Genomic DNA, 14861 nt, shown 5'->3' with positions numbered 1-14861 from the left:
GCATCTCCAAATGAACACCCATTCATTCGTACATGGTGTCAACTTCATCCCGAATCCTCAACCTTGTTAACAGATGGGTAGTTGCAGAGGGGAAGATGATCAAAGGTCATGATGACCCTCAACTGCCACCTCTAAGGAAATTGTTGAGAAAATAAATTATCTTATTATGGAAGATCACTGACTCACCACACGTCACAAAGCAAATACAGTAGGCATCCGAGTTGAGAACATTTTGATCGAGAGAATTCACGTTGTTTTGAAACAGACACAGCTGTTTTACTGAACAATTTGTAACTAATGATGACTCTTGGGTTTACCAATCAGCCAGAGAATAAAGAACAGTCAGACATGGTCAGTTCCACCAGTTGGCCAGGTGATGGTTTCGGCTATCTGGAATTCCAAAGGAATACTACAGATGGACTTCCTCCAGAAAGGGGTAAGGTGGCCCAGTCGTCTGGGCAGAGTTGCGACCCTTGGATACGTCAGAAACCTACATGCATGATCGCAGATTCGAATACCGCTTCACCCTGATTATGTTTCTAGGTTTGTCAGCACCATGGCCGTGCTCGTGGGTTTCACCGAAGTGGTAAACGTCTTAGAAATGCATCACGTCGGTCTTTCCTCCCACATTAAGCTGACACGCCGTGATATAACTGGAATACTGTTCAAAGCGACGTTGAACCCAACTCACACATCAAACATTTCAAACTGCGTGAGAATAACGGTAAACGTTGTGGGAAAACTCACTAAAGATATGCTGTTCCACAAAGACTACACCTGTGTCTGTTGTCGCCATGAAGTAAGTATGTAAGCATTATGCAAATGACCATGATGTTATGTCTGGCATTGTACACCTACAGACCCGACAGCTTTGTTGGCAGAGGAATGTTCACCTCGCAGGAGATTTTTTTGAAAATAATTAACAACCACAATAACCACATAAACGCAATCTATCACAGTTAGGTTCAGCCACTCCTTGCATCACCCCTCGTAAGTAATCCTGCGGTGGTGAGTTAGCCACATGATGTTTGCTTGCCACGTCGACAGCCAAGTTAAATTCCAAGACATGGGTAAAATGAGTGAAGTTCCTTCGAAGTGTCGCCCGACGTATATACCTGGAATAGGGTTGAGCAATACATACCACATACTGTCAAACACTGTTGTCTCGAAGTTAAATAATTCGAGTTATCCGACGTTCGACACAACTGAAAAATGCTGAATAAGCGGGGACCAAGCTTTTTTTTGAACATTTATCCCAATCAAATCAATATCATACATAAGGAAGATAATTTATGGATGTCAACTTCTTTATAATGGGGAACACAACGTTTCGGAGTATATACTTACTCCTTCATCAGGTGAATGAATGCTATGAGGCAGAAAGCATGTATACGTACATGTAAGAACAACAAAAGTAATAAGTCTCAAAAGGTGAAACTTAAGGGAAGCCAACAGATAATTGGCGCTGATAGGGGATTAACAATAGACAATGGGAGCCAACACTTTTCAGTACTTAGCGCTGACAGTTATGGACAACTGGAAGCCAGGGCTAAATTATCACTGAATGGCAATTGGCAATGGACAATGGACAATGCTAAATACTCTCCGGCCTCCCGTTTGCCCATCGTCCATTGCCAGTTACCAAGGAGTAAGCATATACATGTACTCCGAAACGTTGTGTTCCTCGCTTCGCTTCTAAATGCCCTTCAAAGACTTAATGTCATACTTGTATGAAGAATTTTAGACTTGACTTGTACAATGTGTACGTAGCGGTTTTAAGGCAAAGTCTGCAACCCGCAACTACACATTGAACGCAATTCTTACAGGCGACTAACGGGAATGGGTGGTCAGGCTCGCTGACTTGGTTGATGCATGTTATCGAGTCCCAATTGCGTAGACACGATTTTTTTACAGACTGCCGTCATATAGCTGGAATATTGCTGAGTGCGGCGTTAAACAACAAACAAACAAAAGTAACAACTAATTATTATAATTTATTTATGTCAACAATGATAACTTCACAGATTGCTTATTCAGTCAGTAACACAAACAACATACGGGCAATGATACGAAATCGATGACAATGTTCATCGCAGTAATGCAACCCAAACCCCGCCAACCCCGCCAACCCCTTTTATCAATCAGGGAAAAGTGGTCCACAAGTGGGTCTGGCCTATTTTCTTCGGTCTGTTGAAACATAAACGCAAAAATAAATACTTGGTCAGCCAATCAAATGGCATGGAATCATTTGCAATTTACTGGTACACAAATAGAGAAGGCGTAGTTCTTGTGAAGGTGTAAAGTCACATATATTTTTTTCTAATTTACTCCTGGCTAAAGAATTCATGAAATTCATGAATGTGCATGCATACCTACATGTATTTTTTTCACGTGCATGTGTCCTATAACAGGAAACCATTTGAGGACAAATGCTTCCAGAATATGTCAGAGAAATATTATATTAACTTTTCACATTTCTTTAACTGACATAAGAACTTTTCTCCGACTAAAAACTTATTAGTAATATTTCTTATGGATCGCGATCCATTGTCGGATGTAGATGTGTTGCTGATATGCCTCATCACGTGGGTAAATCCCCAAATAGCAGCGATGGGCTTTTGTATTGATTGCTTATCTTGCACATCCTGACATCCAGACGCGCCCCCGCGGTGTTGAGAATTAACCTGTCAATATGTGCATCCACCAGGGATGGGAGCGAGGAAATTCGGCACATCCACTTGATTCTACTATTAACACTTCTAACAGTGGCCTATGTCTTCTGTAGACTCGAGGCCTCGTGGGAATAAGAATGTCAGAGTAGCCGAGGTAGTCCTGGCTACGGAAAGGGGCGAATGGTGACGAATGGTTCCAGTGCCCTGATCTGGCTGACCACAGGTGTGGGGAGTTGGTATCTCTCGGGAACAATCAGTAAGACTACAGTGAACGTTCATCCAACAAAATGGCTTGCTTTGATATTCAAATAGATTGTACGATTGTCGAAGGAGGTCAAAACGTGACAATCTAAAGTTTATTTGTGTGGAAGGTTTAAGGAAGGGCATGGTGGATCTTAATCAATCTCATTCTGGTTAATTTATATCTCATCCCTTTTAGCTTGTTTTTGTTTACTTTGTGATTGTGGCGTATCTGCATTATGAACTGTGATTATGGCGTTAGTCCATCACGAATATATGTTTCACTAAACATAATTTTATACATACATCCACGTACCTTTATGATAGAGGATCAAGTCAGTATTTTCCTCATTGCATATATATTGTTTCATGTCATGAAATCAAACGAAGATACAGGATACAGCACGACTTGCAAGCATCGCTATGTAAATAAATCGATTTTATTCAAGTGGCTTGGATGCTTTGATTGTGTAATTAAAAAAACATTTGTTTGTTATTTGTCCTCGTGACTTATTCATGATCAAAGATTGAAAGTGGAATCGAAGTATTTTCGATATAAAAAAGGATGTAGAGAAATGCATTTATTACTTCAAGTCGATTTATAAACTTAAAACAAGGAGATACCACCACACACCCTCTAATGGAAAGTACCGCATTTAGTAGGAACCATCTTCTCTTCAAAATGTAAATAAACGATCATTGCTTTTAAAATAAACAAACATATTTTAACCGGTGTTGTCACAAAATGTTATGATATTTTAGTAAGTGGTTACCTTTGGGGTCACATACTTTTGAAAATGTTTAATGTTTCACATTGCGCAGAATGACATATGCCATGAAAGGATATCGAGTTTTTTGTGAATATGCATGCTATAATTTCCTTCTCTGATCAGACATCTCAAGGGGTTACATACAGAGTGAATGTGTGAGTAAGCGTGTTCGAGCGTCACCCCAAACAGTATTTCATTTATGTAACATGTCAGATTCATGTGTGGCAATTATCAATAGTAATTCAAGTCGCATCACTTCGGGCTTTCCTCCCACATGAAGCTGACACGCCGTGATATAACTGTTATCCAATGAATGAATAAATGAATTGTTATTAAAACGACAAAACCATTTCCATAATCATAAAAAATCGCCACTGAAAGCACAGTCCATTATACAATTCCTTAACAGCAATATTTCAACTTTTTCTTGGTCTTCTGAAATTAATCTTACCAGGACAAGGCATGGGTAAAGTTCATTTAAAACCAAGGAAAATGGCTATCTAGTCATAGAAAGTGGAGGAAGAGTTAAGGGGGTTCATAAAAATTAATTAAAATGTCAAAAGCGGCTAACTAATATCTTTATGTTTGCTTGGATATTTTACGACGTCGAGAATTGCCTTTTGAACGTTAACTGATCCACGTAAGATATTTTGGCTCAACATGGTAAAAAAAGGGGAAAAGGTTGATCAAATTCAAACTTGTATTTCTAAATCATGCCTTGAGTTTGCATGAGCATATTAATCCAGTAGAAAAGGGTAATTTGGTTCATCTGATTTCATTCCAACTTGTACAGTTCGGAGCTATTCCTCATCCATCATTGACGTCGCAGAAATTGAGGCCCAAACGAAGCCGTATCCGAATGTCCTCATCGCGTTGTTTTTGTTGGTGTGTCTTTGGTCGGAATGTAACTGTTTGGCAAACTTGTACTTCGGTCATCCCACAAGATATTGTACAAGGGTGAGAACATTTTGTAATTCAAATCTCTTGGACAATGGTGCCATGTAGATATCGTACTAGAGTATGTCACCAGCAACATATGCTGGAAGTTAGACACGAAACGGCAGACAGAGCTGCAGTGGGAGGTTATATTGTAAATCGCATAGCGAAGCATCTATGATAAGCAAGAAGCATAAAAATAATAAAATGGACTAACATTGTAGGTGACGAAAACCTCCAGCATTTGACATTTGTAGTTTTTAATTTATTGGTAAACGCTGTTTTGTCCTCCTAAAGCCCGGCTGTCAAAGAAAGCGTACGAACTGCCTGTATAAGTGAAAAACGGGTCACAAATACATGGGCTTGATACATGTATGTACGCCTATGTACGATTCCCTAGCAGCGTCATTCCAAAGTCCGTTAGATGTTACACTGAGCTCGGCATTATAGGGATAAAACAAGAAATTGTCCAGTCGGAGTCAGTATACTGTGTGTGTGAGGTATATTTGTAATTTTTTCGCATGGTTTCTCAGTAATACTATAGTCGGCAATATTACAGTTATATCACAGCAGCCTGGATTCAGCAATATTTCAGCTATATCATAGCAACCTGGATTAAGCAATATTACAGCTATATCACAGCAGCCTGGATTAAGCAATATTACAGCTATATCACAGTAGCCTGGATTCAGCAATATTACAGTTATATCACAGCAGCCTGGATTCAGCGATATTACAGCTATATCACAGCAACCTGGATTCAGCAACAACACAGCTATATCACAGCAGCATGTAGTCCGCAATATTACAGCTATATTACAGTAGCCTGGACTCAGCAACAATACAGCTATATCACAGCAGCCTGGACTCAACAATATTACAGTTAAATCACAGCAGCCTGGACTCAGCCATATTACAGATATATCACAGCAGCCTGGATTCAGCAACAATACAGCTATATCACAGCAGCCTGGATTCAGCAACAATACAGCTATATCACAGCAGCCTGGATTCAGCAACAATACAGCTATATCACAGCAGCCTGGACCCAGCAACAACACAGCAATATTACAGCAGCATGTAGTCCGTAATATTACAGCTATATCACAGTAGTCTGGGCTCAGCAATAATACAGCTTTATAACAGCAGCCTAGATTCAGCAATATTACAGTTATATCAAAGCTGCCTGGATTCAGCTATATTACAGCAACGTTACACCTTTATCACGGCAGACTGGGTAACTCTAGAGGTTAAAGGGTTAACATTCCATCCAGGGGTCTGTTTATATATTTACATGAGCAGAAATACACAGTGAAATAGCTGAAATACTTGCTCTAAGTGACAATTTTACGATGTACAATTTGTTCGCATCTGTGATCGTGCAACAACTGAAGTTTTCGCAGAGTTTCACTGTGTGTAACAGAATCATATATTCACGTTGACTTCTTCGATCTGTCCTTCACAAATAGTTGCTTTGCCTTCTTTATCCAACGTCCTCGGAGCATTAGTCGTGGGGCGGGGGATCGAGAAACGAAGCTCGTCAAAAGTTGGTCCGTCTTTCCGTCCGTCTGCTTCTCAGTTTGGATCAATGTTCTCAGAAAACTATCCGAGTTAGAGACATGAAATTTTATGCCCCGATGTTACTTGTCACGATCCCAAATGGGTTCGAAAACTATTGCCGTACACTCTTTTTTCACAGAGTTATGGCCCTTGCTTCATGTTTTTTAACTTACTATGTGAATGGGGAAAAGTTTTCTCGGTAACTACTGAAATTACATGAATAAAAGTTTGCATGCTTATATAAGAGATGTTTGTCCTGTCAATTATATATTTACAGAGTTTCGTTCCTTGATCTATTTTATTTTACTTTGTGCATAGTGTGTGCAATAGGGACAAATTGTCTCTTCTGAAGTTACATGAATGAATAAGAGATACTTGTCTGAGTTCGAAAATTGGTCTCGTAAAATATTTTTTACACATTTACGGCCCTGATCTACGTTATTGTACTGGTTGCATACATAGTTTCTGCAATGGGGACACGTTTTTTACAGAAACTACTGAAGTTAGCTTATCTAAGAGATACTTATCAAGACTGAGTTATTGGGTTTTTTCAGAGAACGGGCCTTTTGAGTGTATTAATTTCTTATTTAATCATTTTTTTCTGAGGACATAAACCAGCCCAAGTGCTTATCTCTGCTTAGGCTTAAAGGACTCCTTTTTATGGTTGATATTCACTACTATATGAGCAAACAAAATTCTAATCTGCCCCATGGCGAGGGATAGTGATAACGCTGTTTTCTTGTTACGGATATTATTGTACAATTTGAGCCTATTCCTATGTTAGATCAGAATATGACCCAGATGACATAGCGATGGTATCTTGAGTCAAGGCTGTATATTTGGTTGCATATCTGATAACAAGACATGTACGTATGCAAACAGCGGCATTCTCAGCCAGACTAATGTCTGACTCATGTTATTTCCCCAGCAGCCCAACTCCCTTACGTCACATTGAAAATTACTTACGAGTTACCCCGGCGACATCGAATGTGAACACACGCTGGCATTCGTTACCACTCGCCCCTTTCCGTAACCTACAAGAAGACTCGGCCCCTATCGCTGAATGTTATGTGCGAAAATACGACAAACCAATCAGAATGCGCATACGATTGAATCCCTCAGTAACATATTTTTGATTTTACACATGTCTTGCATCTAAAAATATACCCAAGTCACATTAAATGTGTTCAATCGTACTGTATAATTCCGCACGTCCCGATGTGCTTTAAATTGTATCTGAAATATAAATAATATATGGGGAAATATATGTCAACCATTACGCAACGAGGTGACAATTGTTTTAGGTACGCCCGTTTGCGCTGGGCGCCGCCATCTTGAATGGGGTCTCCTCTCGCGAGATCTCGTAATATTGATGAACAAAATTTTATCATTTAACACCTCTATACCCAAAGTTGGGCACAGTGGGGGTAGACCACGTCACGGGACCTAAGGTCCAAGTCAAAGATATTTATTGTATGTAAGGCCTCCGGCCCATAAACAAGAGAGTTACAAATAAGGAGTTCATATTTGGAGTTCCTTGTCAGTTCCCAATACCCCTCTACTGACATATGTAACGTGTTGATCGACACAGGCTACAAAGGACTATTGTGTTAAATATTCGTCTGTGACAATAACATCTTGTGACCACAATGGGACTCTCAGTAACTCGAAGTGCGAACAGGGCGCATTGAGAAGTAACAGCTGATCTCATCAAACACTATGACGTCACGATATATGTACAATCCTGCCAGCCGACTTGAATGGCTGGTTACAAAATGGCGACTGACAATAAAAATAATAATAAGTGCATTTATAATGCCCCAGATTATTATTATCCGGTCAATGAATCAATGAGCACTCAATTTTCATTCTCAGCTCCCTGGGGAGTATACAACGCAAGCTGCCTGTGAGGCGCTAGAAGGTTAACAGCCACATTACCATCTCATCGTACCCACTCACTGCTGGGTAGAGGCACATTCCGAAGAAGGTCACTTGACAACACATGTGGTACACGTGCTTCAGTGTGGGGCAGGACCGAAGTCCTAGAAACTCTCAGGAGTCACCTTAACATGGTCACCCATCCAACTACTCTACGAGACCGACGTTGCTTAACTTCACCTGATTTGTGATCTGCGCGCTGTGCACAGGACCACGTGCCACCACGGATATACAATCGGATATCTACATTCCGTAACAAATTATAACAACTCTACTTAAGGTTTACATTGCCGTAATGACAATAATACTACCACAGTGAAGCAGTAACATGTTTTGTTTGCTTGTGTTTACAGCCGCACTCAGCAATATTAAAGCTGTATTGGGGCGGTCGGGTAGCCTAGTGGTTACAGCGTTCGCTCGTCACGCCGAAGACCCCTGTTCGATTCCCGACATGGGTACAATGTGGGAAGCCCATTTCTGGTGTCCCCCGCCGTGATATTTGTGGAATATTGCTAAAAGCGGCGTAAGCCATACTCACTCACCCCAGCTATATGGCGGCGGTTTGTATATAATCGAGTCTGTACCAGACAATCAATTGATTGACATCATGAGCATCCATCTATGCAATTGGGATGCGATGATATACATTATCTAAGTCAGTGAGACTGACCACCTGATCCCTTAAGTCGCCTCTCACGACAAGCATGGGTTGCTGAAGACCTCTGACCCGAATCTTCGGGAAGAGGCAACACGCTCCTCACTCTCTTCACATTGTGACGAGACTCGAGGCGACTTCACGGAAAGACGTCGTCCCGGCTGTGGGTGGTGTTTATGTACAAAGAAACGACTGTAAGAATCTTAGGAAGTATGGTTTTATTAGTCTCTTCAGCTACCGCGCACGGCGTGTACGTTATGGTACTTGGACGGTGTCGATGACGTGGATAATGCCGTTGACGGCCATGATGTCGGCATTGATGACCTTCCCTGACCCAATCTTCACTCCTGGAATAATCATTTACACAACGATCAAGGACACTGCGAATATTCTTCCTCATAGAGATTATAAGCCGAGTGTTTCCGTAACTATAGTAACTATAATCATGATCAACAACCATTTGCCAAGGGTATAATGGTTATTGGTATGCGCATAGTTTTCCATTTGTATCAGGGAGAAGGACGAGCAGGTGGCCAAGTGAGTGCCGTTATGTCGCTGAGAAGTGCCATGTGCACCTAATCCTTGTCCGGGTCACTCGCACAAAGCGATCATAGCGCGACGATTATCTTAAGTTAATGTTAGAGTATGACAGTTACCATCTTCCCGTGGCAAGAGTCCACTAGACATTTTATCAAAGTCTTATTTGCAATGGCTTTGATACAGGCTTGTGGATACGCTTGCCTCGTGAAGATGGGGAGTTACGATCAGCGTTGCGTTACGATCGCTGGGTCTAGGTTCATGGGTCTTAGTGGGTCTAGGTTCATGATCAGCTCACCTTTGCTCAGGTCCACCTTCAGAGCCTTGCCGGCCAGAGTGTTCAGCATATCCCCATCCTTCAGGCTGGAGGCAGGGTGGAGCCCAGGCACAACGTGGTACTTCAGAACCCCTGTTTAAACAGCGAATAACACCGTAGAACCTCGCTGATCCATACAGGTGTGACAAGAAACCATACATGTAGGGGAGTGAAATGTTTAGCTTCAAGTTTAAGATTATTGCACTTATATAGCGAATTGCTCGATCCACTTGTTTATTTTCCGGATGAACAATGTTGTTACCGTTTGTAATAAAGTATCAAAACAGTGTCATATACGATGGCTTTTTTTCTAAAAAAGACCGTGAAGTAATGAGCACAACTAGCTTCAGATCAGTGAAGATTAAAAGTACTGTTAGTATTACGTCATCGTGATATGCGACGCCACAAGTAGTTGATGTTCTTATCAATTATTAAAAGATAAAACTGGATAAAAAGGTCAAGTAAATCATTAATTCTTTTTTTCATCGCCTCAGTTGAAGAAACAGCTCGTGAAAAAAGCTTTTTATTTTATCCATCAAGCAGATATCGCTGAGACTTTAGTGAGGAAGACACTGCTTCCTCATAAACAAATATATACCAGATATACCATAATTATGTTGATGAATATGATCAAGTGCAGCATGATCACCTACTTGCCAAGGAGGCAGCATCAGGGGGCAGTGCAGAGCTGATCTTCTTAAACGCATCATCAGTTGGTGCAAAAACAGTAAATTGGCCACCTGGCGCAAAAGAAATAGTGAATTTGAATACTTCGTTAAAAAATCCAGGAGATAAAGACATGTTTGTATCATACTTGTTTGCACAGCACTCACTGCACTCATTGTACGACGTACACAAATAACGTCATGTATACTGAACAAAGACAGTTAGGGATCATGTTTCGTTGGGTATTTCTTTACATGAAGACTGCTCAGACTATCACAACTGAATAGTAAAAAAATATTCATGTTCATCTTTGGGTTCAGTATACATGACGTAATATTTGTAAGATGTGAATCAGATCCACATAGCATATTCCGCTATCTCCGTCCAGGTGAACATAGTGAGATTTCTGTCAATATGTAATCAATTTTCAGACAAAATTCAGTAAAAATTCGCCATAGATTTGTGTCCTACAAATATATTTACCTTCAAGAACACTCTCAAGGTTTGTAACGACGAGGGCTGCAAAGAGGTCTGAGAACATATCATCATGCTTGACAATATACTGCAGGATGTTCTCAGTGCTCGGGATGAGAACGGCGTCTATGGTGTGGATGACACCATTGCTTACGATGACGTCAGAGTTGGAGATAGGGGCATTGTTGACCTTGAGAGAGGTTCCCTGCAAACAATAAAATCATAATTTTACCAATGATATTTTTTCTTTAAAACAATTATGTTCAACCTAATGACAACATTATCAAGCATGGGGACCCACCCTTTGATATTCTGGTGGGGGCCTGGGATATGTTATGGAGACGAGATATTTATTTCAGCTGCAGCTGCAAATCAGATATCTTATAATTAAAACTATTAGCCTAAATATTTGTTTGTAAAAAATACATTGTAAAAATATACATGTAATCTTAACAGTACACAATATCTTCTTTTTTTCAACAGCATGTTTAAGGAAAATTAGATTATTTTCGATAAAATCCCAGCGCCTCCCCAAGAATATCATATGGTCTGCCCCTGATATTCTAGAGACGTGGGACCTATATTAGGTCGAATGGTTTTCTTACACATTAGCTTTGTACACTTAATTTGATTACATTGACAGGTTAATTCTGTGAATAAAGTCCTGTTTCATGTGCATTATAACAATATGGATTTTCTTTTGAGGACATAGTTCAGAAATGTTACACTTTAAAGACTCACGGTTTTTGAGAAGGTCACATTCTGATTGGCCAGTGTGCTCTCAACCTCTCCGTCAGTGATAAGAAAGCTGATAAGAGCCTTGTTGATCACGTGATAGAGGAGCACAGTCTTCAACTGGTTCTTATCTTTCTGGAGAGCGCTGAGGGTACTTGCTGGAAGCGCCTTGAACGCGTCATTGGTCGGGGCCAACACGGTCAAAGAACCTTTCAAATTAATTATATAATTGAAATGACAATGACCAAGATGTGTTGTAATGTAAAATGATGCACTTATCAAAAAATTCTAGTACAGTGAAATGTTGTAGATAATTCATTATTCAACAGCATTAGATCTCGCTATCTCAATTCAGAGCTGGTTATTATGTTCTAAAGATCTATAATGGAGTAGTTTTGAAAGATCTAACACCATCTGTACATATTTTTTGTACTCTTAGTGTTATTAAGCTTGTTTGTAAACTTTATCTTGAATCAAGAAACAAATATATTCTAAAGAACTTTTCATCTTATCCAAATATCAATTTGTTTGTTATCTTGACAAAGTTAATGATTCTTTGTGTGGGGATTAGCTGTGAAAACAACTGAAATCAGTAAATTTACTTTGTTGATTTAGAAGAAGGAATTATCTCCAACAGATTTCTACAGTGCTAATTTTACGTAAAAAGATATAGAAAAATGGCATTATAAGCAGGGAATAGGGACGTTTGTTATGAAAAACATTGTTATTGGCATTATAACCAGGATGGCATTATAACCAGGGAATCCTCACTTCATAAATCCGTTCTGAGAAAATACATGGCATTATAACCAGGGGCATTATGGCCAGGATGGCATTATAACCAGGGGCATTATGGCCAGGGAGGACTGTACATGATGATAAGATAAGACATACTTTATCAACGTGCCACAAAGTGCACGTTCAAAAGAAACCAATACATAAAATACACTATAAAACCACTTTGCATTAATGCATCATGCTCTGTAAGTAAGAAGAGTGAGTGAGTTGGGTTTAACGCCAATTCCAGTTATATCACGGCGTGTCAGCTTAATGTGGGAGGAAAGCCCGAAGTGATGCAGGTCTCAGACGTTTACCACTTCGGTGAAACCCACGAGCACGGGTATGGTGCTGACAAACCTAGAAACGACTGGGCCAACCGTGCCCCCGAAAGTTAGAAGAAACCAGTACACCTTGTAAGTATGTTAAACCAGGGGCCTATGGTCTCTCAGCTTGCCTTGAATAAACAATGTGGATAGTTCCTACTTTTAAACCATTGCCTTGTTTAATTATAACCCTCATGGTAATCGTGTTTGATGCACCATAGGAGATAGTTATCCATTTGGCAAGCAATCTAAATTATTTAATTGCCATTCTGTATATGCTGATTGCATTCTGAGAAAAAAGGATTGTGAAACTTAGATAGAGAGCATAGTGTACAATTAAACCTCGGAATTATGTGCATACAAAATACCTCAATAAATGAACGCAACTGAACTTTATTACTTTCAGGCATCGGCCAATGGCATTAGAAGAACATATAGAGTACAATTACAAAGTTTCATCTGATAATACCACACGCATCGACATATATCGGCGCTGATATAGGTAGAGTGGACGGAAATCCATCAATAGTGAAGACTGAGATGGAGTAACCCCATCAGTTAACTCACCAGGAGCGGAGAGGGAAGCAACGAGACCTGCATCTTTAACCAGACCCACCAGCGTGGAGTATTCTGGATTGGCGGACAGGTACTGTACTATGTTTCTGGTGTCGGCTGAAAAAGCGCCATGGAATGCTGCTACTACACACAATATTTTGAACAACATTTTGATCGAAGCACTTTCCCAATAAAGGTAGAGTCCGTGTACAAATAGAGTATAAATAGGTATTTTGGCACGGGTGACGCTGAGAGATAAGCCTTGTCATGTAAGAGACACAGTACGCAGCGCCATATGTGGAGAGGATTGGTAAATACAAGGCGTGGACCAGATTTAAGATAGGTTTGCCTGTGAAAAAGGCTAAACTTGAAACTTGACCACCTATTGATATTGTTATAAAAGCATTTGACACGATTATGGCTGATGACTAAACTATTTCTTTTCTCACGTGCAAGTTTATCGGTCTTATGAATACATGTTCAAAAGTGTTATAGGTGATAGGAGCGAAAAAGGTCGTTTTCTAGATCAACCAGCTTTGTTTGTTGTGGGTTGGGGTGAGAGGGTGCAAATTTGACATCTAAGAGTATCTTAGACTTTAGTCCTTATGTACTAAGAGCACATCGGCAGGCGTGGAATTTCAAAGATAGGTCGTCACGATATGGCTGAAATATTTCCGATGTGACGTAAAGCATAAACTCACTCACTCAAAGATAGAACGTATATATTGAAAAACGTAGTGCTGATGGTGACCAGGAATACTGCCAGCCTCTGATAGTTTAAGCCTATCTGTCTAAAGTCAGCTTAGGGCAAATGCTTGCTTATGTTCAAGTATTAAAATAACGATTCCAGAAAGCAAAAAGATCCCATCTGACACTTCATAATGGTATAATTCGGTGTAGTGTTAACTAACTGCCAGACATGACTGAAATAAATAAAAGCGACAAAACCTTTCGATATTCCTAAGACATCTGTCAAAATGAGAGTCTAGCGTACGATTCCGATATCACGAGTATCTGTTTTAGTCACTATCAAATAGTGATGATACTGTCCCACCGTCACAAACACATGCAAAGGAAAGTCAATTGTTCACCTTAAAAAACACGGGAACATATGGTACAAGTCGAAAAAGGGAATTGCATCGGACCTCATTCTTGTAACTGATGCGTCAAATTTGGAAATGTCCTCCACAAATACATTCATAGACACACTTCTGATAAGTTATAAAGTAATTATTTCTATCAGTTTTCATAATTTCATCAATGCATAAATATTCAGAGTGACAAAACTTCACAAGATGTTATGACAAGAGGGTTAACTTTCCTATGGGCAAATGTTCCATTACGTTGAGCGATACTCCTGCAGCTCCAGCCTTTGGGGACTACAGTTCCCAACTTGTGAAGTACAATCGAACATGTTCTTTCCACAAGGGGTTCAAAGAGTTCATACTACTCTTGCTCAAGTGGAGGACGATATGTATTATATGAAAAAGATAACATTTGAAAGAATACTTGAGCGAAAAGATGTCGCTGAATTCATACAGCCTATTAATTTTAAAATTGAAAGCCCAGATACTTCATATAATAATTATTACAATTTCACAGCTGTTAAAAATGTATTTTAAACAACCACATTACATCGTCCAAATGATTCAACCGATGCGACCGGTCTCTCCAGGGAGCTAGCGCTGTGTTCGTCTGTGATTT

At 40.0% G+C, this 14861-nt stretch overlaps 1 protein-coding gene across 1 annotated transcript; it reads right to left on the bottom strand.

The window, feature by feature from the left end:
- Nucleotides 1-8974: 8974 nt before the first annotated feature.
- LOC139449793 (transforming growth factor-beta-induced protein ig-h3-like) lies at nt 8975-13369 on the bottom strand. The gene is made up of 6 exons (XM_071231324.1): nt 13170-13369; nt 11506-11708; nt 10774-10969; nt 10278-10364; nt 9607-9717; nt 8975-9118 (listed from the first exon to the last, which is right to left on the bottom strand). The coding sequence occupies exons 1-6, from the start codon at nt 13324-13326 to the stop codon at nt 9027-9029; spliced, it is 846 nt and encodes a 281-aa protein (XP_071087425.1). The 5' UTR covers nt 13327-13369; the 3' UTR covers nt 8975-9026.
- Nucleotides 13370-14861: the final 1492 nt, after the last annotated feature.

The sequence above is a fragment of the Haliotis cracherodii genome, unplaced genomic scaffold (genome assembly GCF_022045235.1).
Source record: "Haliotis cracherodii isolate W230 unplaced genomic scaffold, xgHalCrac1.p SCAF_8, whole genome shotgun sequence".
Classification (NCBI taxonomy): domain Eukaryota; kingdom Metazoa; phylum Mollusca; class Gastropoda; order Lepetellida; family Haliotidae; genus Haliotis; species Haliotis cracherodii.
Note: the sequence above shows the minus strand (reverse complement) of the source record. Positions and strands in the feature narration are given on the sequence as shown.

Bases quoted from the DNA above. Each gene is read 5' to 3' on its own strand.
- LOC139449793 (XM_071231324.1), bottom strand. From the start codon at position 13,326: ATGTTGTTCAAAATATTGTGTGTAGTAGCAGCATTCCATGGCGCTTTT. The intron at 10,365-10,773 runs GTAAATATATTT...CTTTTGCGCCAG, and splicing joins CCTTGAGAGTGTTCTTGAAG to GTGGCCAATTTACTGTTTTT. The intron at 9,718-10,277 runs GTAGGTGATCAT...CTGTTTAAACAG, and splicing joins TGATGCTGCCTCCTTGGCAA to GGGTTCTGAAGTACCACGTT.